The following is a 24,410-nucleotide window of genomic DNA, read 5'->3' on the forward strand; positions in this document are numbered from 1 at the left end:
CCCTTGCTCTTGCAGCGCCCACTGGAGCTAGAGACAGCAGACAAGCTACAACTGCACTGTTTGCATACAGGGAATATGCAGCTGACTCCCTCCTGCCATTCAGAAGGTGGGAAAATCCTGGTGTTGAACAGGGTGGACACTGAGGACCTCGCGCATCACCTAATCTACGTGGCTGGGTAAGATGAAAAAGCACTGATTAAACATTCAGACAAGCATCCTGCATCCCAGGCAGTCGCAGTGGGTTTGGGTACAGTCTTGCTGCCCCTCTTCCTCATTTGCCTGCTAACAGGAGTCCAGAATTATCCCCCAGAACAAGTGAAAATCCGTATTTAATGGATTTTCGTGTCTTTTTAATGCAGCTCTATCACCTGACGTGCTTACAGAGGTAGAGCCTCACTATCCAGCTTACAAAGGATACCAGTCAGATACCTTGCACCACAGATACCATCCAGATCTATCCCTGCCACCCACTGATGGTCCCTTTTTCCTTTCCTTTTTTTGGTCCCCGTGACCCTTCCTAACCTCTCCTGGACCTTCAGAGCCCTTGTTTCTATATAGATATAGGCATGCAAGATAAGAAGCTGTCCTTTCTCTCCCTCCTGGTTTCCCATAGAGTTCGTAAGACAAGGTATGAGCAGAATTGTCTCTCAGACCAGGGGCAGGAGGGAAATTTGCTGAGCCAGGGGAGTGGGAGCAGTTGCAAAGCAATACTAGTTTTGGTTTGCTTTTCCAGTTGGAATACTCCCCCATCATGGGGAGTCACACAGGCAGTCACCCTTTCAAGCACCGACGTAGAACTTCAGCATAGGGATGGCTCAATGGCAGGGGCCCAAGCACATGGAAAGCAGAGAACTACAGGGGACACTGTCAAAAGGATGGAAGCGTGCTTCCTGCAGCATGGCTCTCCTCCATCCATGCACCTTGTAGGCAGATACTCCCCTCCCCACCACCTCCTTGGCTATTAATGCAGTATCAATAACAGGAGGCATCAAACTAGTGTTTGGAGAAAGCATTTCAGCTCATTTATGTGCTGTGCTCTGCTCTCTGAACCAGGCTGGCTGGCACCACAGTAAATAGCATCTCTGCTCCAAGACATAGAGAAGCTGATTGCCAGCGAGAGATGTTCTTTGCAGACCTACAGCAACTCTCGTTGCAGCCTCCTCTCCGAATGTGGAATAGTTTAGCAAGGCATTGACAGCGACTGCCAAAACCTCTCCGCCCCGAAGCCAGCAAGGTAAGAAAGTTGACAGTGTCCCCTTCGTGTGTATAGATAAATACAGTCACCCAGGGACCTTCATGCGCAGGGAGGGGTGGGGTGGGGGGGCACTCACGCTGATGCTTCCCTTTGAAACAACATAAGACAGACAGAGACAGGCAGGAATATTACACAAGGGTGGTGCACAGGCCCAGGGGAGCACGCTCCAAGGTGCCCCTAAGCGCACCTCAGTGCTGGGAGAGCACAGCCCTCCCCACACACACACAGCACACTGCCACCGAGACGCTCCATTTCAGCCAGTGTTGGAGGTCAATCCTTCCTCTCGATACGTAGGCTTTGTTTTGTTTTTTTCTCTTAAAATCTGTATATAATATATATATTTATATTCTGTATATATATATTTATATATATATATTTATATATCCTATTTACACATATTGCACACCGTCCTCTGGCCTCCTGCATTCCTGCCTGTTAGTGGAAACGTTTCCGTTTCTCCTCTGGATCTGACCCGAAGTCCCGGGACCCGATGCCATTCTGAAGATTTATTAGTGAATCCTTCATCTGCAAGACAAGAAAGTTCTCCACTATGATGCCACCCTAGAGGTGAGAACACATTGGGAATTCCTTCCCTATTGGTGCCTCCTTCCTCCATGTAAAGTATTGATGCCATAATCTGTGAGCAGTGCATTGGGGATGGGATGTGCAAGCGGGGACTGGGAAGATGGGAACCCATAAGAGAGCATTCTCCCACCTAACAGAGAGGGGGTGAGCTGAACTGAGGTGTGGGGTAAGCAGCCCTCTCCACAGGGACTAAGGTGGAAGCAGGTATGGCTTAAGGAGGACACAGTGACCCTCTGATGTTACCTGATCTAGAAGCATCACCGAAGATTTGATGATCTCGCGCCATTTCTGTAGCTCTGAGTCGTGATACTTCTGCTGAGATTCTAGTAACTGAGCCCATTCTGTCTGAGACTGGGGTAACCTGTCAGGCAGAACATAAGCAACAGTGAATCCAGGGAAACTGAGGCTGAGGGGGAGCAAAGTGGATTGGGGGAGCGTGTAGAGTCTATCAATCAGTTTGTGTCTTTCTACCCTAAAGGGTAAAATGTTTTCTTGAGCACAAGTGCGTTTACACATGCTTAGCATTTCCTAAATCAGATACAGTGCTTCTCTGTATGAATTAATAGCAAAGATGTGCCTTTTGCAGAAGCTGCTGAACTGTGGGAGGAACCAATGCAGTGTGTTCTCATTGCTGGGGAGATGTGCACATCCTGGGAGATGCAACTGTCTGGTTGCCTTTAACCCTAGACACAGTGGGGGACTCTATGCAGTAAATACTGCTCCCCACAATAAACTCAGCCTGGCTGTTGTCATGCTTTCTGCAAAGGAAACAGGGAAATGCTGCCATGCAGCACAGAGCTTTACACATCTCAGCACACTATACTGAAATAGGATGTCCAAAAGGCTTTGGACAAGGCCCTGTGCTACCAATTACTAAGGAAATGGAATTAATCTGCAATCACACTTCCCTGCTTCCCATCTACTACTGCCAGGAACTGTGCTCTGTGCTCTCTTTGTGATCTTTCTCTTCCTCCCATGCTCCAACAACTTCCTGACATCTGGACCTGTACCTTTCACAGCACTTATCTAATAGCTGATTATGTGTCACAGGCCCAAATTCCCCTCCCCGGTACAAAGCAAACGACACAGATAGATAGTACCTCTCCTGCAGTCGCAAGCCCTGCCATGCCGTGAGTGTCTGTGTAGTATATTCTAACATCCAGAGCTTGTAGAACAGCATCATGTTGAGAATGACCAGCAGCACCAGACTGGGAATAAAGAGAACAGGTCATTAGGAGCACGGCATAGCCCACTGCTTGCCAGTCACACCTGAGGCTTTCAGAAGGTGTCAGGTCCACGCTGTATGTGAGTGGGAATTCAATCTAATTAAATTAGATTTTGATCTAATTTAAAAACAAAAGGTGGTCAGAACCCAAAGCTTCACCTGGTGGGAGAAATGTGTGAGCAAGGAAGACAGGAGACAGAAAGACAGGGATGATGGATCAGACAGAACAGGGTGGGTGAGTGGATGAGCTGAATGCAGAGAAAGGGAGGGAAATGGAAGAGTAAAGAGGTAAAAAAAGAGAGAGACAGTACCTGAAACAGATCCTAATGGGAGCAGGGAAGAGAAAAGGGAGTAGCTGCAGGTTAGAAACAGACCAACACAGAACAGGAGAAACAGGGTTGAAGGGAGAGGGCTCAATAGTGCAGAAGATACATGGGGAGAGGAGGGAAGAAAGAAACAGTGGGAAGAGAAGCAAGAAGGACAGATACCTAACTGCGTGCCTGCAGCTAATGGTGAAAGATGCTCAGCAAAACATGAGCTGTGTAAGCAAAAGACAGCACAAGGCTGCCTTCTCATCCTTACATCACTTTACATTACCTTACCCATCATTACAGCAACCAGCTGGGCTGCTGCTGCAAACCTCTACAGTCTATCCCCACTGGGAAAAGGAAAGGCAGCAAGGAGCTCAAATTGAAAAGAAACCTCAGTCTATAGCTCAGCTTCTTCCCACCTCACTAAAAGGCAAGCGGAGCTTAAGATTGAGCCCAATTTCTGCTGTTCCTCGGGGTTTAACAACATGCTTCCATTTCTCTATGTGATGAAAAACCCCACTGTGCCTGCACTGCTCCTGTAGCACCTCACAGCACCTGCCCAGCATCCGCTGCAGCACTAACACATGAAAGCTACTTACCAAAAGGCAAAGAAACAGTAAATACACCTGGGGTTAGGTATAAAAACCAAGCACAGGGATACAAGGAGCCCATAGACAGCTCCCTTTGAGCACACATCCAGCCAAGTCCAAGACTAGCCACCGTGAAAGGTAGTGGCAGAAAAGGGACCCGAATCAAACACAGTTCCTGCTGCTGAACAATAAAACCACGCTGATCAATCTTGCTTCATGTATTTCTACCCTTATTTTACAGCAATCATCTCTAAATGGTCCAGCTTCTTTCTGAGATATTATCCTCATCAAAACCACTGCCCAGGACCAGTCCCAAACAGGTTTTGGCAGACCAGAGAAAAGAAGTCACAGCCAAACTCCTCACATACAGTAAGCGCTCTTAAGGTAGCACAGCACTCCCAGGGAGCCTGGCATGGTCATCTTTCATTGTAACAGTGAGTTTGGTGCCAGATTGCATTAAATTACTTAAATTAACTAAAACCAAAACCACAGTTTCTAGATGTCACTGAAAATCTCTAAACGGAGTCCCTGAAATAATAAATACTTTCTATTTGTTGGAATTCTTCTCTTTAGATATTGATTTAAGTGATTTATTTAAGTACTTCATTTACTTGAAGTATTTGATAAAATAAGATCCAGAACCTATAGAGCCAGATCTGTGGCCAGCTAAACACTGACAAAAGCTGGGATCAAGCCAAACAAAAGACCTGATGGGACACTTGGGGGAAATCTTAATTCATTCTTTTCCGCCTGTCATTGCTTTTCCTTCCTCTGTGTTGTGCAAAGCTTGGGACTAGAGAGGAACATGTGAGAGTAAAAGCTGGCTCAGGGGAGCACAGAACACGAAAGGACCAAAGGTGCTAAGAACCTGACAAGGAAAGCAAAGAAAAGCACTTACACAAAACTGATGACAAGGAGCAGCTTGGAGACACTCTGCAGGTGGAAGCCGCTGGGGCTCTCCTCAGGGATGTGCCGTGTCTGAGTGGAACCTGGGGAGATAGATGAGGTCAGGTTAGGAAATGCTGTCCAGTGGGGAGGGCATCCCTTTTCCCTCTACCCACCCCTCCATCTCCTCAAATCAAATCATAGATTCATAGAACAGTTAGGGTTGGAAAGGACCTTAAGATCATCCAGTTCCAACCCCCCTGCCATGGGCAGGGACATCTCACACTAAATCATATCACCCAAGGCTCTGTCCAACCTGGTCTTGAACACTGCCAGGGATGGAGCATTCACAACCTCCCTGGGCAACCCATTCCAGTGCCTCACCACCCTAACAGGAAAGAATTTCCTCCTTATATCCAATCTAAACTTCCCCTGTTTACGTTTGAACCCATTACCCCTTGTCCTATCACTACAGTCCTTAATGAAGAGTCTCTCCCCAATCCAATCCATCCTCCCTGCCCTGGAAAGCCCTGTCCCCTCTTCCCATTAACCCTGCACAAAGCAATGAGGGATCCTGCAGTCCCTTACCTGCCACATGCTTGATCCGATGAGCAACCTCCTCGTCGGTGGGGGTGGTGACGGGGCTCAGCACCTCCTCCAAGTGCGGCACCCGCAGGTGGGCATGGGCGCGTTTCCTCCGGCGCACGGTCGATTGCTTGCTCACCTTCTCTTTGGGGGATTGTCTGTGCACCTCAGCCAGGTACGTGCTCTCTGTCTTGGTCAGCTCACTCTCTGCAGAGGCAGCAAGGGGAAGTGTTTAATAGGGGTGGCCTTGGCTTTGCAGAGATACAGACTGAAGCCCTCGAATGGCAACAGCTAAGAGGCAGTGCCAGAGGATGCACCACACATCATAGAATCATAACCAATTAGGTTGGAAAAGACCTTTAAGATCATCAAGTCCAACCATTACCCCAGGACTGCCAAGACCACCACTAAACCGTATCACTGAGGGCCTCATCTACATGGGTTTTAAGCACTTCCATGTCTCAGAGTTCTTCCTCAAGAGCACCCTTACTTGGAAATCATGGCTTATCATGCAAAAAAGCATTTAAAAATGTGTTTTCCTATATAATTGAAAAAGCATACCTAATACAGCCTTTTAAGCATAAGAAACATATGGCAGAAGAACCAGCAGTGCACTTTACTGTTTCGCCCTCCAAGGTCTGATCCCCAGTAGGCTGGCAGCAAGTATGACAATGTCATGCTCCAGGGATGCATGCATAATCTATGGAAGGTGCTGCACTGTGCAGCTCCACTCATCACTGCTCTTACCCAAGTGACGGAAATAATCTTCTAGGCCACTCCAAAAGTTCTTCTCAATGAAGGATTTCACCAGCCCCCAAGGCTGCTTCCTGTAACGCAGCTCTGTGGAAACCCTATGGGAAGAAAGGAAAGTCGTTATCCCAGTTTTGCTCCCTGGAGGTGATGTCAATTCACACCCCTGTGTCAATAATAAATGAGAAATAACCCTGCACACTGTTAGTTCTGCAATGGTCTCAGCCCTTCGTGTTTCTCCAGAAGCACTGCACGAAAAGGCCTTCCAAAGGCAGCGGCAGGAGGACATCATGAGAGCATCCCCCAAGAGGACTCCCAAGACCTTCAGCCATGTAGCAGGCAGGCATTTACATTGCTTAGCGAAGCCTATAGCTTTGCCTGGCATCAGATTCCTCCCCTTGTCCCCCCAAGCCCAGCCCCTGCAAGCATGTCACATGTTGACTGTGTGTGACCACCAGCCCTGCAAACCACTGCTTCCAAAGAGGGGGCAAGAGAAGCCTGTAAAGGCACCCCCTGACCCAACTCCTCTGCATTGGGTCTATTGTCTGCCCCGTGCCACCACTGTAGGCTATCACCCCTGTGGCAACTCTTCATGGTACGACAAAGAAATAAGGCTAAGTGCTCCCTAACCCCTTCTAACACACCAAACAGCAGAACTCCCACCCAGAGGTGCCTTTTGGTCATCAATATGGCTCTTTTCATCCCCCAAGAAGTGTACCTGAGTCGGCTTTTGTTTCTGGCAACACGAGTCAACGTGTAGCGGTTAATGGTGTAGAAATAATCGTGGTAGGGGACGTCGTGAGTTAGCACCTCTGCGTCTATGACATAGCACTCGCTTTCCTGGCTGGCTTTGTACATTGTCTGCAGAAAAGACAGCATGCAAGGCAACTATTAGTCTGGTTAGAAGGCGGCTTTGATAGACTGGCACCTTCACCAGCACTTTACCACAAACAGGAGCCCATGCCTGTACCCACGCTCCATCTCTGCAATTCCCCTGTGAACATCTCACCTTTAAGAGAAGGTCTGCTCAAGGAAACCAAGGGTTTCACTCAGATGTTTCTCAAGGGCACCTTTCAAAAGGACCATTCAGTCCCAGCAGCTCAACCCCCAGCATTTTGTACCAGAGATGTAGTTACACACACTACCACATGAGGACCTGTTCCTTTAGGCCTCATTAAACTCATGTCTGGCTTGTGAGGGAGCAGCCTGATCTAAAATGGCCCTGCTTTAAGCAGAGGTCCTTTCTAACATAAATGATTCTGTGGTTCTAAACACGGCAGAAACATGTCAATTACTTCTTTTAAGTGCTTCTGATCTGATTCATACACAAATCACATCCTTTCTTACAGACTATTTCCACGTACCTCTGCAATGAGGACACAGCAAAGTACATTTTGGTGCTTGCCCACAACACGGAATAAAATGGTCCTTGCCTGCCTGACAGTGTGCTGCTCCCTTTGCCCATCACTTTAAACAGGTCATCTAATTGTCCTCACCAGCCTGGACATCTCTGTGTAGAGCTGTGAGAAGCACTGGCAAGACAGTGTCTTTCTTGTGCCCTGCTCATGAATAACATGTGCTGGACTGACCGCAGCTCAAAAAGCACCAGCCTGGGTAACACACACAATTGTTAGCATGTGCTGGCTTGTTCCCAAACAACTCTGCTTCTGCTGGAAAATGTATGGCCTTTTCCTTGCAATGCAATCCAGTGTAAATCTCAGATTAGCTATTCATGTCTGCAGTGATACTGGATAGCAAGCTAATATAAGAAAAATGGGTAAAGGAAAATGGATAGGGAGAATGACAACACGCAAAGCAGCATGCCCAAGACAAGGAAATCAACCACAGCTCTGTTTCTACAGAGCATTACACCCCTGCTCCCTCTTCCACATACCTGTGTCTCAGTGACAGTGGCAGTTTTGGGGGCCAAAGGGTTGGTGAGGGTAATGGTGTACAAGATCACTCTGGTCTGATTGCCATTTTCTTCTTTCTTCCAGGGATGAAAGATAATATCTGAGAGGGCAAAACAATAATCCCTTCAAGTAACTGGAGAGGGATCTCGGGTCAATTCCCTAGGGAAAGGCATGACCATATAACCATGCTCAGGACATAACGCCTTCCCCTTGGCTGAGGAAGCACTAGAGCTCAACTGAGTGTGAAAGATATGTCCTCAGCCTCTCCCCCTTTCCCTGCACTTGGAAGAGGGGAAAATACCTACATTTTATATACAAGACCTATCTCCTTCAGCTTTAAACCTCCAGTTACAGGGAAAGGAGGACCACAGCATGCCAAGGGATGCTCTCTTTGCATCATTAACTGTGCAGTCTGTGCCATTGTGTGTGGTATGCAGCTAGAAAAGCTTTTTCCTCGCACTCTTAAACCTTGAACGCAGGACCAGGCTTTAGCTGACGTTCAGAAATAAGAGCTGTTTCCTCCATACAATTAGACATTAGACTCTTTACAATTACAATTAGACTCTTAGAACATAAAGCCAGGTAGCTTACCGGAGAAGCGGCGCTGTTCCATGAAGTCCCTCTGGAACTGAGAGTCCGTGAAGAGCAAATCATACAGCTTGTCCACGCTGAAGTTGAACACCTCATTCACATACTGGCGCCCGTTCAGATCCTCGTAAAAGGCTTGGACTTCCCCTATAGGGAAACAGGCCCACAAAACTCAGCCCTGATCCATGCCAATATCAGAGGCTGTGCTTTCACAGCACCAGGACATCGGTATTAGTGAAGAAGGAACCCGAAGTTGGTACTTGCAACCCTTTCCCTCCACTGACCCAGGGCAACAGTTGGAAAGTCAGAAGGGGTCATTAACTACATAGGTTATTTTAGGGACATCCTTCCAAATACCCCACATCCCCAGGATGGGAAATCTTTGCATCTTCTGAACTTGCAGGGTCCAGAAAAGGAATTCAGTATTCAGTCCCTCACTGGAAAGGATGGGAGAAGGCTGAAAACAACACAGCCCTTCCCCACATACCCTCATCATGGGTCTCTGAGGAGTCACTGAGCTCAGTGGGAATGTCTTCGTTGTCATTGAAGTCTAGGGAAGGGGAGTTCACGGGGCTGATGATCTCTATCTTCTCTGCCATGATATTTGCAATGCCAATGTCTTTTTCCACAGGACTCTCTGCCACTGCCTCCTCCTCCTCTGGTAGCACTCCATCAAACTGCAGCAAGGAGAGAGCACAACAAAGGCAAGGTCAGCACTTGGAAATAGGGTGCTTTCTGAAATCTGCACGTCCTTGAGCCAATCTTCATACCTTTGGCCTCAACATGTCTGGATATTAAATAATAGAGAGGGGAGGAAGGTCACCATACAGTGTTTGTAAAACACAGACATAGGGGATCACCTCCTCTCCAAGAACCACATACAGCTCAAACTGGGGATGTACACAGGGCTTTTTGTTTGTTCAGACAAGCACACCAACACTGGGTTTGCTACCAAACAAGCCCTGTACAGCTAGGAAAATCTGAGGTTATATGTAGGGTGTTGAAACTCGTCCTTTCTAACCCTAACTATTCTACAATCTAAACAAGGTCTGCTCTGCTGTAATACTGGTGGGGTACAGGCTGTTTCCTAGGGAATAACTGAAGGCAGAGAAAAACTCATAAGCCTTTTATCTCCAACACTCATTTCTTTACATCTAAAAGCCCTCAGTTCCCTGGATTTTAGGACTTTAGGCATGCTCTGGACATCTTTTCAAGGCCAAAGGCCATGCTCGCAGATGGCACTGATTCAAGTACCAAGGTTTGTTGCAGTGGAATCGGAGCACCAAGGATGATGAGCTGGCTGCCAGAGGAAAGGATTACTGCTCCCATTGCAACAGAGGAAGCACTTACCGAGGCTGGTGCTTCACTGCTTCCCGTGGATGTCAGTGTGCTGGCAGTGACAGATTTCTTTGGCAGCTGAGGGCTAGCTTCTGGCTTGGCCTCCACGCTGCTTTTGGAGGAGCTGTCGTTGACTTCATTCTCTTCCACGGGGATTTCTTCGCAGTAGCTGAGACGCCACAGAGAACACAGGTTTTTATGTTTACCCCTCTCAGTACAGCTACAACTGGACACACAGAGCAAGTAAGAATATTTCTATGAGGATTCCAGGCTGATCGGGAGCAGAAATGGCTCAGTACAGGGGATATCAGCACTTTCTGACCGTGTAACACACTGTCTGGCCTTGTGATGGGATGCTTTGGCATTTACAGAGTTGCTCATCTAGCCCAGCAAGTAGAGAGGCAGGCATTTCATCCCTGCCAGCTTCCATGAGGAAATGTTGTGCCTTCAGCTTTATTGATATTACACATTTAAGGGCAAACACTTGGCTGGAACCCAGCATCTCTCATCAGGGACAATCAGCAGTTTGAGGGATGCAGTGTGTATCAGGACTCCTGCTCTCCTGAAGCCATCTTTTCTTCATCCCAGGCAGAGTTTACTCCTCCTCACTCACCCCATTGTGTTGAAGTCATCGTCAGGAGGCACGTAGTCTTCGTCATCACTGGTCAGACCCAGTTCGTTCCCGTAACACTGGTGGACAAAGTGCCAGAGCTCCTTTGGACAGAGAGGCTAAAGAGGGAACAGAGAACAGCGTATGTTTTCACCTGACAGCATCCTTCCCATAGTTACTGCATGGAATAAGGCAGGAAATTTTTAATCTAGCTCCCAAAAGTAGCAATCAAAAACATGGGGGGGGAACCCTATAATGAAAAAGTTTTATCCAGAAAAATGTGTTTCACCTTCCTCCCACACACACTCTCACACTCTAATCCACATCAGGAGAAAAGGACCGGGTTCTTTCTCCCTCTCTTTTGCCAGACACGGATCCTACATTTGGAAACAGAGCTCTGGAAGTGGTTCCTGTCTTTATCTCCATTCCCATTTGCTTTGCCCTTGAAAGCAAGGACACTGAATTTTGTCAGGAACTCCAAAAGGCTGCTCAAATGACAGCATATGGCAGCAACACAAGCTGCCCAAAGCAAAGCGATCCTTTGGCATACCAACCACTACCCCCATGTTCAGGACAGGGTATTCTGGGTGCCTGATTACTTAAACCTTCCAGCATGGTAAGAACTCAAGTCAGAAACATCCCAAAATGCTGGGGGCACCACAATGTCAGTTCATGAGTGTTGCTCCCACAGGGAGGCCAGAAATACTCAATGGATTGTGGAACATATACTGGGATCAAATACAGGATAAGTGGGGCCCTCCACAGCAGGTGCATATCCTGCTTTATTTTACTATCCAACCCACTGAGCCCTTAACCCTACCTAACACTGGCTGGTTTTGGGATGCCCTTTTCTGTCCTACCTTGAAGTCTACACACAGACTTAGTGAGAGCTTTGCTTGTGCAATGAGCTAATTCTGTTCCATTTTCAACTGTTTTCTTCTGGGCTGTTTCACTTCAATTATGGACCTCAAAAAAACCTCCTTCCTAAGACATATGCTTCCACACCTCAGCAGAGGCAAAGTGGGATCTACTGCATGTCTGTACATAGACAGAATTCCATGTTAAAAGAGAAAACTTCACCTGCAGTGATGTACCTAAACACATGTGCTTACTGTCTCTATGCCTTCTTATGCATATACGTTAGTTGCAGCTGCATATATTCATCACCTCCCTTCCACCCCACCCCAGCACTGAAGGGCTGGTGTCTGTACCTTGTCAAGGAGAGCATTCTGCCACAGTCTGAACATCATCATGTACGTCCTGTCTCGAGCCCCAAAGGAAGTAAAAAAGTGCTGAATGGGAAGAGAGAAAGTGAAAAATCAGTTCAGAAAAGGCCCAATGAAGGGAAGAAGAAGAAACAAGCCTGTTCAGTTCACTTCCCAGCTCACAGGCTAAGCAAGCCACACAGCACAGCTGCTTGGTTCTTGGGTATAAAAACCGAAGGCCTCACAGGGACGCTGAGTGCTTCTCACCCAGAGATGCTTGAACTGGGAGAGAATCAGCTGCAAGTCCTCTCGCTTGCATCTGAGCATAGAAACAGCTCTCTTTGTGATGTGCTAATAAATAACCCAGATCTCCTACCTGTTCCCACACCCCACATATGATCAACACGTGTTCCAGCCTCAGCCTGAGGTCTGCAGAAGCTCTACACCTTGGTGCCTCCTCCGAGGCTCCAGGCAGCACAAGCACTCAATCCCATGACATTCCCTGCCTCTGCCAGCCATAAGGGATGACCATAGGGGTGAAGGCTTCAAGGATGTACCTTTTCAGTGTCAGTGCAAACTTGGATGGCATTAGGAATGAGCCGTGCTGTTTTTTCCTTGGTCATCGAGCAGATATCCTTCAAGCGAACCGTCAGCTGCAGTCAGAGCCATGCAGAGAGGGGAAGGCGGAGAAAGAACACAGGTAAAGATGAGGGAGACAACGGGAAGAGTGCTTTGAAAGCCATGTCAGCAGACCTGCTGGCACAGAACGCGTGCAGCAGTGTGACAGAGCCTTACCAGTGTCTCCCAGCGGAAGATGTTGCTGTAAAAGCAGATCCAGTTTTCAGAGAGGTAGAGGCGGCCCTGCAGGAGAATGTCTCTTTGTAGCGCGCATGAGTAATCTGTGGGTGGACAATAGATGGTCATTTAGGAGCATCAAAATCAGGAGACGGGACAGCCTAAAGGTGAGGATCAGCAGCAAGACAAGAAGCTACTCAGTGCAGTGCTGCAGAAAGCCAAAGGCAGAGCCAGAAGGAACTGAGCCACAGCTGCTGCTCTGTCCACTGGGTTATGATTCCTCCTAAGGGCATGTCACAGACAACCTCTCTTACTGATTCATGATCTTGCCTTATTATCATCCCATGTACTATAATGTGTCTTTTCCTTTTTGCCTTCTAGTTCATTTCTCGCCCATTTTAAGCATCCAAAACCATTTCTATTCCCCTGCTAAGAATGTGCACTTTTCAACAGGATGAGACATGGTATGAGCTCATCAGTTACATAAAATGAAAGAACAGATGCAAGGCAGTGTGCAGTCACTAATCAGCTGCAAGGCCAAAGGCTAAATAGATACGGGAAGGGCAGTCATGTGTGAATAGGGGGCATCAGGGATGCTGGAAAACAGGGAAGCTCAGTGGCACGTACATTGAGACATGCAACCCGGACCAAAGGAGGAAGGAGCTCCAAGGCTGACACACTGTCAGGTCTGGGGGAGCACTGTGGAGGGAAACGTGCTCCTCGCATCACGAGGAAACAGAGCCACAGCTGATACAAATCAGTGTTGCTCTCTGAAGCAAAATGGATGAAACCCATTAGAAATGGTGAGGAGGGGTTCCATCTGGGCACAAGACAGACGCAATGGGCTTGTTCCTTGGTGGCAACCTCTCTGAAGAGCAAGCCGCATGCGTGCCTGTGTTGGACTTCCTCCCCAAACCATAGGCTGCACCTTACCTACGATGAGGCGCTCCGTGTCAGGAAGCTGCTTGAAGAGTTTCCTGAAGTCTTCATTCCGCTGTTTGTAAGTTGGACTCAATACCTGCAAATAACAGTGCCTGTTAAAGAGAGGGGCAGGCACGAGCACAGAGAAACGGAGTGGGAAAACGGGAACACCTCGGTAAGGAGAAGGGGGATTGGATGCACTTACAAAGTGTGAGGCTAGGAGCTCCCACCACAGCAGACACAGAGATGGGAGGATTTGGGGTTTAGTGCATTAAGTGGGAAGAGGAGAAGAACCTGATTTGGAAGAGCAAGTACAGAGTAGAAGAGCTATACCCGCATCAGAGGTAGCAAAAAGGAATCGTATGGAAGCTGGGGCTGCAGGAGAAACCTCTTTTCCTGCAATCCTACACTGCACAAAGTATGACATATGTTTGCAGTGCATCAGTTTGCCACCAATCCCCAGCTCTCCCAGGAACAGCAGAGCAGCACAGGAAATAGGTGCTTTAGTAGACCTGCAGCCCTGCCAAAGGGACTTGAACAGTCACCGTCATCAAGAGCTCAGGAATACCGCAGTCATCCCGTTCCTCTCCCCATCAAGTCAGTCAGGGAACCACAACTACCCACTGTACACCAAGAACACTCCTATGGGGCTCAGAAGACCCTCTCACAGGGACTCAACTGTGTTTTGCACTCATTCTGCAGACACTTGGCCTCACGGCGCTATTAACTGGAGGGAGCCCAGGAGCTGGCTTCTCTCTGGTGTTTACTACCCTCTAATGTGCCTCTGCCCATGTCAGATCCCCCTGCACACCGTGCCCATGCTGACAGCTGCTCAGAGCAGCCAGGGCAGTTTCTGAAGGCAGAGCTGACCAAAATAGAGACACATCCAAATGCAGGAGACACGTATCTCCCACCTGATCTATCATGCTCTTTCTCCCACATGTAGGGAAGGCAGAGTAACCTGGGGTACAACCTCTTCCCTCCCTATCTCCATTTCCATTCAACAACCCTCCCCTATCTCTTCCAGCTGTGCAGTACAAATCACCAAAGCAGAAAGGGAACTTCCCCAGAAATCAAAGTGATTATAGGACATAGCTTCTAGTCTGAACATCTGGAAAAGATCTTCTTCAGAGATGGGCTCCAGCAAGAGCCCCAAGCCCAAGATTTCCTGGGACAAGCAGACAGGATGGAAAAGGAGCAGAGGGAACAGAGATTACAATCAGCTCTGAGCTTTGGGTTCAGTGCATTACAGCAACCCAGCTTAGCAGCACAGTTTCATGTGGCAGGGTGCTCCCCTCCCTTCCCTGCAGTAAGGGATGCTCTGACCTAAAGCCTGTACTACAGCAGACACCTCAGCTCAGCACCAGAGCTTCTGTTAGTGACAATCAGTTGGGTTTAGAGACACTCACAGCTGGAAATTCATCTGATCCATATTCTTGTGACAAGTCGACAAACCCGTCCAGGTCCCTCTGCAGACAGGGCAGCTCGCGATCCAGCACCAGATCCCAGAGAGACCCGCACTCCAGCAAGGAATCCATAGCACTCCCACTGCACAGCTCCCAGCCAAACTTTTCCTGTTCCTGCTGTCACCGCTTCTTGTTTAGATTCAAAGTCAAAAGAGATGGAGCAGCTTGGCAGGGGTTTATGTGCCCTCCCCTATGCTCCTGCTCACATTCAGGTCGCCTGCCCTAGCAGGCTCTGTACATCTGAGAGACGGTTTGCCCTCCAGGTGTTTGCAGAAGCGGCTCATTGGGGTAAGCGTGCTGGCAGGCAATCTTGGTGCTCCAAAGCTCCAGCCTCACCACCTTCTTGCTGTGGGTATCCACTGAAGCAGCACTGCAGAGGTGCTGGTAGCCTGAGCACTCCCAGGCAGGTCAGCACAAGGCATGTGCAGCTCCCAGCCAAGCTCCGATGCACAGGAGCTGGCAACTGATACAGCTCCAACCACCAGGACCAACAGCTCGGAGGCTTCAGCTTGGGTTTTTGTCCACCTTTTTCAACCAGAAAGCAGTTACCCCCCTTCCTTCAGTGCCTCCTCTATTCCCTCTCTGCTCTGAAAGGCAGCTCCCGGTCTTTGTCACAGCTTCTCATGGAAGGATCGGGTGGGGAAGGTCCCGAAACGCCTCGCACATGCTTTAAGTCACTGTAGCTGGGTAATGCTGTCGGCCAATGCCCTGCAGTAACCCGGGCTCAGCCCTGCCTCCCAGCAGATGTTTCCTGTAATGGAAAGTTGCTGGACAGAGTGCGCTGGGGGAGGCGCGAGGGGAGAAAGGAGAGACCGGCCTGAAGAGTACAGCGATGAGGAATCAGGCATGTGAGACACACACAGCTAGGGATCTTAAGGGCTCCGCTATTCCTGTATGTGTTTCTGAGCCCTCTCAAAAAGCACAGCTCTTTCTAGGTTTCCTCCATTATCAAGTCACTTTGGAAATGAAGGACTCCAGCAAAAGAACTCCCTACAGGTCCCAGGATAATTGCTTGAAGCAATGGAACTCCCTATACCCCTCTGCCTCTAGTCCCCAGCCTATCTATCTCTCTGCTCAAGCTTAGAAATGAAGAGGTAAACATCCACACTATGGCACCAGTGCTGCTCAACCACGATGCTGAACCCATGGAAACGAGTATCCTGAAGTAAATCCTCATCCTTCCTAACAAACTGGGCACATAGACCTCAGAAACCGAAACACCAACCAACCAACCAACCAAGCCTATGCAAAGCCACTGTGTCATTCCAGGGCCAAGGACTGCAGTTTGCTCCCTGACAAGAGCTCTGTCTGCTCAGACGCACCACAAAAGCATTGCTAGTGCTAGACAGCATGCAGGTCTCCCCATTTAACTCTGCCAGAAGGAAGCAGTGCATCCATCTGCCACCCAATGATGAGGGAACAACAAGCCTGGGAAGGACAAACAGCGAGGATTAGAGACATCTGTGAGGCACCTGCATTGCTTTACTGAATGGCCCTATTTGGTGGAAACTCTTCATGGGATTACTTCCAAAAAAGAACCCACCAGGATGCTTCTGTCTGCACATCCACCCACCTCTATTGCAGGGATGAATGACACAACTGATGGGAAGAGCTAACCTGGAGGTGGAGACAGCAAACATTAACTCTACTGCAAACAGAGAGAGACAGGACAGGGTGGCACGGTGAGGGGGGGAACAGGGAGAAAAGGGTGCCTCCCAACAGCAAGAGCTCCCTGTTAGTACACAGACAGATCCTCCAACAGGAAATTTAGAGCAACTGCTGCTGGGGGGTGGGATCTGACAGCACAATAACAGGGATAGGTACAGCCTGGTTCAGCACAAGCCACAGAAAACAGGAGAGATGGAAGGGGCAGGGAGAAAAGGGGGAAGGAAAATCTCATCTGCTTTGCACAACTGAGGGACTTGCTGTTAACCCTTTAGGGAAGAAGATTTACATTGCTTCTGGACAACAGGAAAACCACTGGAAAAGGACAGCATGCATTCCTCCTCTGACAGCAGTTCTGCTATGCTGATTAATGCAGTAAAGAAACTAGCCACCCGTCCCACAGCATTTGCTCCAAACCCAGTCTGCTTTAAGAATAACAGTTCTAAACCAGAGCCTCTGTGTCTGCAGCTCCTCACTGAAGGCTTCTTCCCACTGTTAGTGAACCTAGCCAGCCCAGTCATGGTGTCTGCTCTCCCACCATGAAGACACGGACACAGAGCAAAGCTTGAGCGTTTGCTCTCAAACTGATGCTCTTGTCTAAACCTCACACCTGGACCAGTTTGTGTTTGTCCTCCGGAAGGCAAAGCAGAGAAAGCACACCAAGACCAAGCCAGGGCTGGTCTGCCAAACCAGCCCTTGGTTCACCCCTTTTCTCCCACTCCTCAATCTGACAGGGATGTCAATCCCCAAAAGCAGTAGTAGGATCAAAAGGAGAACACACAAGGTGAGAGAAGTTGGTAGCACCTTAAGGAAAAAGTAGACAAAAAAAGGCATCCAGGAAAGGGAAAAGGAAGGGTTCCAACTGCCAAAGAGGACAAGGACCAATTGCCAATGCTACAAGGACAAGAAGAGCAGTTAAAAGCAGCAAAACCTAAAGTAACCTTAAGAAACTGGCATTCTCACCAGTGATGCTCTAAGGATCTTTAAGGACTGCGTGCTCTTTGAGGCAAGGACTGTATTTTGGTTTGTATTTATACAGTGGCAGTGCTGAACTGGCACAAAGACCAATGAGGAGAGTGTTTGCTCTGAGCATAGTGAAGTTTATGTAAAATCAAAGTGGTGCAAAGTGAATAAAGGAAATCATAAGGGGTAGCCTGCACAGATTCATTTCTAGAGCTGCCCTCAGTGGGGAAAGGAACAGAAGAACCAGAATGGTCCAAACACCAGAATAATCCTGCCTGGAAGGAGCTGGCAAAGAAGGGAAACTGTATCAAGGAGATACATTAGCACATTTGTAATGGTAATAATACTGCCAAGTAGGATTGACTTTGACTGCCTTCCTGGAGTTTGTGGCCCATCTACATTGCTGCTTTTATCTGGCCAGAATGTCTCTACTAATAGAAAATGGCTTGGTTTTGTTGGCTAAAGGAAAATAATTGGGGGATGGGAGGGGGGGGAAACCACAAAAAAATGCAGCCAGTGCTTACTCTCCGGATGTACTGTCTCTCATGCTGAAAATATATGGAGGAAAAACAAGAGAACAGAAAGATAAGATAGAGAGAACATGAAAACACAAGAGACCCACAGAAGCAGACCACAGCAAAGCATCATGCAGCAGGGTATGGATCTCAGCAGCTACAGTAAAAGCAGTAATAGCAAAAGTCACCTTTAGCCATGGCCACAGATTCACATTCTTGCCCAGTCTGCCTCGCTCCACGTTCCCCTCTCTGCCACATCTCCACTGGTCTGACCTACCGTGGTTTATCCTGCATTCTTAATGCCATTGCCTCCATGCTTCAATCTGCTCCTGAGCATGGCCTTTCCTGTCCTCGCTACTATCCTGGTGCTGATTACATACAGCAAGTAACTCAGTCTGCCTCTCATGCCTCTGTCAAACCTGAGTCAGCCAAAATCACTGGTTCTGATGTCTATAGGAACATTCCATGCTGCTGGACATGGAATGCCTGCTGTATTTGCCAACTATCTACTTTAGAGCACTCGAGCCATGAGGGTTTAACTGTGCAGAACGACACCGACTGTGGGAATTAGCACACTGTGTACTGACAGCACTGCCACCCATGCTTGCAGAATGAAAACAAGAGCAAGGCAGAAGCAAAAGAGAGTTTTGCTATAGTTTGTTAGACAGAAAACAGCTCCTCTCTCGCCCCACACCACCCTGAGAGATGCAATGGGTTTGCAGGGGGGCAGCTCTGTCCGTCACATCAGGACCAACGCTGCTGGGAAACAATAAGGTACAGGGTGTGGGTGACTCAAAAGACAAAGCTTGTGCTCTCTGTCTCTGGCATCCCCTCCCTCAGGATGCCAGTTCTGAGCCATTTCCACCTTTTCTTCTTGGAAATGGTCAGTATGCCCCAGTGCCATTGCAAAGCCCCTTTGCACCTTTCCCCCCACCCAGGTACCCAGCCCATATTCACCCAGGGACAAGAGAAACTGGAGTACTTACATTATACCAACTCTGGCTTTTCTGTAAGGACAAAATAAAAAGAGAAGCATTAGTTAGCACAGAGATCTTAGGATCCAAAAGAAAGATGGACAGAGAAACTAGGTCCAATCTGGTTTGTATAAGTAGTGAAGTGAAAGTGGGGTTAAACAGAAGATTTCAATGGTGTGGTCTAACAGTTATTTCCAGTTACAGGAACAAAGAACAAATCCAGAAGCACGAGTCCATCATAGGAAGCAATTCAGGCTAACGTGTGCATGTCCCCATGCACGCACACACACAGACTGTACTCCCTTCTGCAGAACAGCAGCATCCACTAGCAACAGGGGAGCTCCTCATTGTCATCATCAGCCATGCCTTTGAGAGGCTTCATCCTTGCTGGCCACGTAGCAAAAATCACATTGCACTGAAGGGACCCTGTGCAAACAAGCCCCTGAAGAACTACGAGGAGAGGCAGGGACACAGTTTGACTCACAAAAGCCATCCAGCAAACTTTCAATAGCATCTTAAGTTCTAAAAAGGAGCCAGGAAAACTGATGAAAAGAAGGGGAAAATCACTAGAAAAGCTAAGCATAACAAGAAAAGAGAGGCTGGGATGTATTTTTCCCCTCCAGAATTTCAGTGCACAGTGTTTTGCATCATTTCACATGTGAATTTGTTTGCCTTTATCATGGCGTTTCAGATGGTTTGAGAGGACAGGCCACACGGCACACTGGAGCATATGAAAAAGCCAGCTCAGCTTGGAAAGTCTCTCTTGGCAGTTCTCAGCTGGAGGTGAGATTTATCTGCACAGAGAGAGCTTCACACTCCCACTCCAGTCAGGCTGGCTTTCCAATGCCGGGACATAGAGCAGCACTGGCAATATAGGCATCCCCCATTTTAGGGTGGATTTACACAAGGGCAATGAAGCTTGAGAGCCCTGTAGCCTTTTACTACTACATGGCTGTGCCCATTCTTCTCCCCCAAGCAGCAATGCATGTCCACATTGCACATGGGAGAGCTGAGGCAATACCCAAGGACAGAAGCAATGTTTCACTGCATTTCTTTCTTTGAAGCCATCTTGCTTCTGACCCTTGGACTGGGAATGTTTCGTCACCCAGTTTGGAAGCTGAAGGGAAACAGACTGTTCCCCAGCTTGTAACAGAGCCTGAGGAAGCTTTGCTCACGTTCACAGAGACACAGAACTACCTGCACTGGGATAGCCCACAACAGGACCAACGATGTACAGGATGTTCATTAGAGGAAAGTAAGTACCAAGTGTTAATGAGATCAGATTGGACCAGAGATTTCTATGTAGACATGGGTGTTGCTCACACTGCTCTTTCTTTACACCCCCCTGCTTTCAGTTCCCCTATATGCCACTCCTGCAGACAACCCTACTGGCATCGGGATCTCATTCCTGAAGGAACCCTTGCAACCTTGGGCATTGCTGCCAGTTTCACTTGCTCTGTTTTCTAACGCAAAACCCCACAGTAACACAGTATATGCCACAGGCCAAAATACAGGAGTTTGATGTTAAAAAGAACATCCCTAAGGCCTTTCCCCAGATCCTGGGGATAGGATATGAACTGAATACACAGTATGGCTCATTAACTAACCAGAGGAATTTCCTTTTACTTCCTACACTTTTCCATACTTGGCCATACCCTCCATTCATAAAGGGTCTGGTTGAAGTCATCCTTCTTTGCAAGTAGGACATGGAAAAATGCCTTCTGGAATTCAGCCTGTCCTGAAAAGAATTGGGGGAATTAATCTTAAACCATATACACACCACCTTGTCTGAGATGGGAGTGGTTTTCCTGCAGATCTGTTCTGCCATCTGTTTGCCTTAATGAGCAAAAGGCATAACTCACAAATTCCTGGGGGAAAAGGATGAATAATCAAGCTATAATTGGCATAGACAAAACAGAGACACCGCTATCGCTCTGTCGCCTAAATCAGGGTGCACATGCTGCGGTGTCAGCACACTGCAAAAGGACTTCATCCCCCTCTGCTGCATTCACTGCAGTAACTCTTTTTGGCCCCTTGCATTTGAATGTCCCCAAACTTCAGCTCCTCTGTAAAGCAGCTCTGCAGCTCCTCCTTTCTTAAGCTCTTCCACACAATTATATTGACATCCAAGCCTCATCTTTTGCCTTCCCTCAACATGAGGGGATTCCTTCCCCCTGACCTCTGTTGTGCAGGTAAAACAGTCCAAAGAGAAGGGAGACCGAATCCTTCTATCTATCTTCAATATTATTTACCTTCTTTTTTAACTCAGAATCAGAACATAGGGGATGTGAATGATGAAAACCAAGAGACAGTGTAATGGGGGGGGGAAGAAAGAAAAAGGAAAAACATTCTTACTTTGAGCAGGTTAAGTCTGTCATACTGGAAAAAGAAACCATAAGCATTAGAACTGAAAAGAGAAAAGAAATAAGTAACAGAGGAATGGAGTTGCACACAGAAGAGGAGATGTAACTGAGTTGCAGAGACGATGCTACCGGCGCAGATACCAGAGTTCACAGTTACATGGTGGCTGTAACCAGGAAGAACTTGAGGAAGGCAAAATACGGGGTATCTTCCATGAGCCTTTAATGAATATAGTGTTGCCTCTAAATCTTCATAGGTTAATGGTATTGCATATACTGCTATGGAAGATTACAGCTTTACAGTGCTAATAGGAAGCAGTGGATCACACATACAAAGTTCAGCCTGCTAACCTGATGCCAACACAAGTTGCCACCTTTCAGCATTACTGGGAGCAGGATCGCAACTCACTCCTACTACTTCCAGGGGAATGGAAACCTTTGCCAAGTGAATGACACGCCATAGAGCTCTCTCAGTATCCCTAAGTCCATTTTACAATTGGGAAAACAGAGGCACAGAACCAGGGTGAGGGTGGAGCTTGGAACAGATTCCAGAGCCCTTTCTCCTGACCTTCTTCCAAAATCTATGCTATTCACCTCACTTCTAAACCCCTATGGCCAGGTAACTGAAAGAAATTGAGGACATTTATTCCTAAATCCCTCACCCTGGTCCAAAATGACCAGTATTTCATCACCTACTGGTTACAGGGGGATTATACCACCCAGTGGCAGGGTAAATGAGAAGACACAGCCAAACTCTTCTCATCATCGCACACTGAAAGGACAAGGTGCAACGGTCATAAGCTGCAGTAAGGGAAATTCTACTCGGGTAGAAGGAAAAAGCCTGTTCCCAAGAGTGATTAAGCACTGGAGCAAGGGCTCGATGAGGTTAAGAGACCTCCAGTCTCGGAGCTCTGCACAATGTAGCTGGCCAAGACTACAGACGAACCTGTTCTAACCACTTCAACCCTGCTTTGAAGACAAGAGACCTTCTGAGCTGTTCTACAGGCTGCAGGGGCTACATCAAAACTCATGTTTTCCCCTAACCTGGTATTCATCCTCAGCGTTCATTATCAGTGATAGACAGTGGGAAGAATCTGAAGGATTTACAAGGGAAAGGAAATCACTTCTAACAGTGAGCAGGAGCAGAAGAGTTGAAAATACATATTTCATTGCTGGCTGTTAGCAAAGAGGGTTTTTTTTTACTAAGTTCAGAAAGCAGCAGTGTTTGCCAGTAAAAGCCTAATGCTGACACAGGCCTGTCGGGGGTTTGGTCCATGCCACATCATGGATGCTATGGCAAAGCTCTTTCTCCAGGACAGACTTCCTGGAGGTGTCATCCAGTGCTTAAAAACTCCTGGCGAAGCGCTCCCTCTGATGGCAACGCTGCAGCACGACAATTGACACAACAGACAAAAGAGACTTCAAGCAGATCTGTCAGCAATTGTATAAACACAGCATCAAACTCATGGGCTCAAGCTGGTTCGTTTCATTAGCAAGACAGGTTGGAAAATGAGACCATTCTTCTTGCACAAGACGGGCGGGGAGAGGAGAAGAGGCTGAGAAAGGAGATGTTAACATCTTAGGCTCTGTTCCTAACCTCTCCCTGTCTTAACAATATCATCATCATCTGTGTGGGAAGAATCAGGGGGGTCACTACACCCGAGATTCCCCCCTTATACCAGAGAAAGCCACCTTGGGGAGCACAGAGAAGAGACTGACACTGCTTTAGGCTCACCTTGTGCACAGAATATGGTAAGCAAGGCAGCAGGCTCTGACAGAGGCTTGGGGAGGCGATGCCCAGGATCCCCTTCTCTCTGTGCTTTATCTTCCTTGCACTGGAACTCACCTTGAGGTCCACTTCCCTCTTGTTTCTCTAATTCTCTTAAAGTTGTTGGGGTTTTCCTCTCATCCTCATGTGCTGCTCATCACAGTACCACTATGCACACATCTGACATATACACCACTCCCTACCAGTGCTCTTCCCATCAGTCCCTCTCCTAACAAACTTCTTCATAACTTAGGCAAAGCACCTCCAGCTTACCACGACCTGTCCTGACCCACACACCTCTACTCACCAGCAATCCTTTCAGGACTCTTTGCTACTCCAGACCTGCATCTTCCATAGAGCTTCTTTCACACTGTTGTGGTTTAAGCTACAGTTACCAAGCACAAGACAATCTGTCTGATAAAAGACATAACAAAGCTTCCAGCAGACACCAGCAAACATGCAAGGTCAGGCTGGACACAGGAGGCACTACGACTAAGGAAAAACAGTAAGCCAGCACTGCAGACTTCACTGCTCTCTGAGAACTCGCCTAGAATGAAACCTAAGGCATCAACAGGGGAAAGGCCAAGGCATTGATTCCGTGGATTATGAAGCCATCCAAGCCATTCTGGTTTTAACTTGCCTTGTATACATGTGGAAATGCCAACAGCCTGGCACGGTATCCAGTACGCATCCCATCCACATTTCTGGTTGGTACACTCTTCTGAGGGTAGCATAGAGATGCGAGGTCAATCTCAAATGATCTTATCTCCAATCCAAGCACCCACAGAGGGATCTTCTACTTATTACCTTTGAGAGCGAGCCCATGAATTCTCACAATTCATTTGGGACAGGTCTGTTCTAACAGGTTTAAGCTGGATTCATTTGAAATCACTGATCTTTAATATTTACATCACACGGGGAAGCATGTGAGGGCAGTAAGCTGAGATCACTGGCCACAGAGCTACTATTCATCATAAAAAGCAAGCAAGAAGTTGTGGGGATCAACTCTTGTTTCTGGAAGGCATAAAGTGAGAAGAGAGGAAAGAGAAGGAATTACGGCACTGTCAGCCTACCAAAGCCAGCAGATTTCTCCCTGGCAAAGACAGCAGCTCACTTCAAGGGGGAGGGAAAGCAAACCTTAAA

The 24,410-nt window shown here is 47.9% G+C and overlaps 1 protein-coding gene across 12 annotated transcripts in view; it reads right to left on the reverse strand.

Annotated features, from left to right (window-relative positions):
- GRAMD1B (GRAM domain containing 1B) overlaps positions 1 to 24,410 on the reverse strand; it is a 109,623-nt gene continuing 85,213 nt past the window's right edge. For 8 of the 12 annotated variants that reach the window (XM_062608830.1, XM_062608826.1, XM_062608832.1 and 5 more), the window contains 17 exons: positions 19,152 to 19,172; positions 13,569 to 13,653; positions 12,636 to 12,739; positions 12,398 to 12,493; positions 11,847 to 11,927; positions 10,639 to 10,754; positions 10,038 to 10,251; positions 9,175 to 9,364; positions 8,691 to 8,834; positions 8,081 to 8,199; positions 6,905 to 7,047; positions 6,184 to 6,287; positions 5,440 to 5,643; positions 4,865 to 4,955; positions 2,941 to 3,048; positions 2,084 to 2,201; positions 1 to 1,780 (listed from right to left, as the gene is read on the reverse strand). In XM_062608830.1, coding sequence (XP_062464814.1) covers positions 1,691 to 1,780; positions 2,084 to 2,201; positions 2,941 to 3,048; positions 4,865 to 4,955; positions 5,440 to 5,643; positions 6,184 to 6,287; positions 6,905 to 7,047; positions 8,081 to 8,199; positions 8,691 to 8,834; positions 9,175 to 9,364; positions 10,038 to 10,251; positions 10,639 to 10,754; positions 11,847 to 11,927; positions 12,398 to 12,493; positions 12,636 to 12,739; positions 13,569 to 13,653; positions 19,152 to 19,172 — 2,028 coding nt within the window. In that variant the 3' untranslated portion in view covers positions 1 to 1,690. Of the gene's footprint in view, positions 1,781 to 2,083; positions 2,202 to 2,940; positions 3,049 to 4,864; positions 4,956 to 5,439; positions 5,644 to 6,183; positions 6,288 to 6,904; positions 7,048 to 8,080; positions 8,200 to 8,690; positions 8,835 to 9,174; positions 9,365 to 10,037; positions 10,252 to 10,638; positions 10,755 to 11,846; positions 11,928 to 12,397; positions 12,494 to 12,635; positions 12,740 to 13,568; positions 13,654 to 14,965; positions 15,937 to 19,151; positions 19,173 to 24,410 lie in introns of those variants that run through there. The other 4 variants (XM_062608828.1, XM_062608837.1, XM_062608838.1 and 1 more) reach the window with 4 other exon arrangements.

The sequence above is a fragment of the Pezoporus occidentalis genome, unplaced genomic scaffold, assembly GCF_034315485.1.
Source record: "Pezoporus occidentalis ecotype Australia unplaced genomic scaffold, CSIRO_AGI_Poc_V1 ctg130, whole genome shotgun sequence".
Lineage (NCBI taxonomy): Eukaryota > Metazoa > Chordata > Aves > Psittaciformes > Psittacidae > Pezoporus > Pezoporus occidentalis.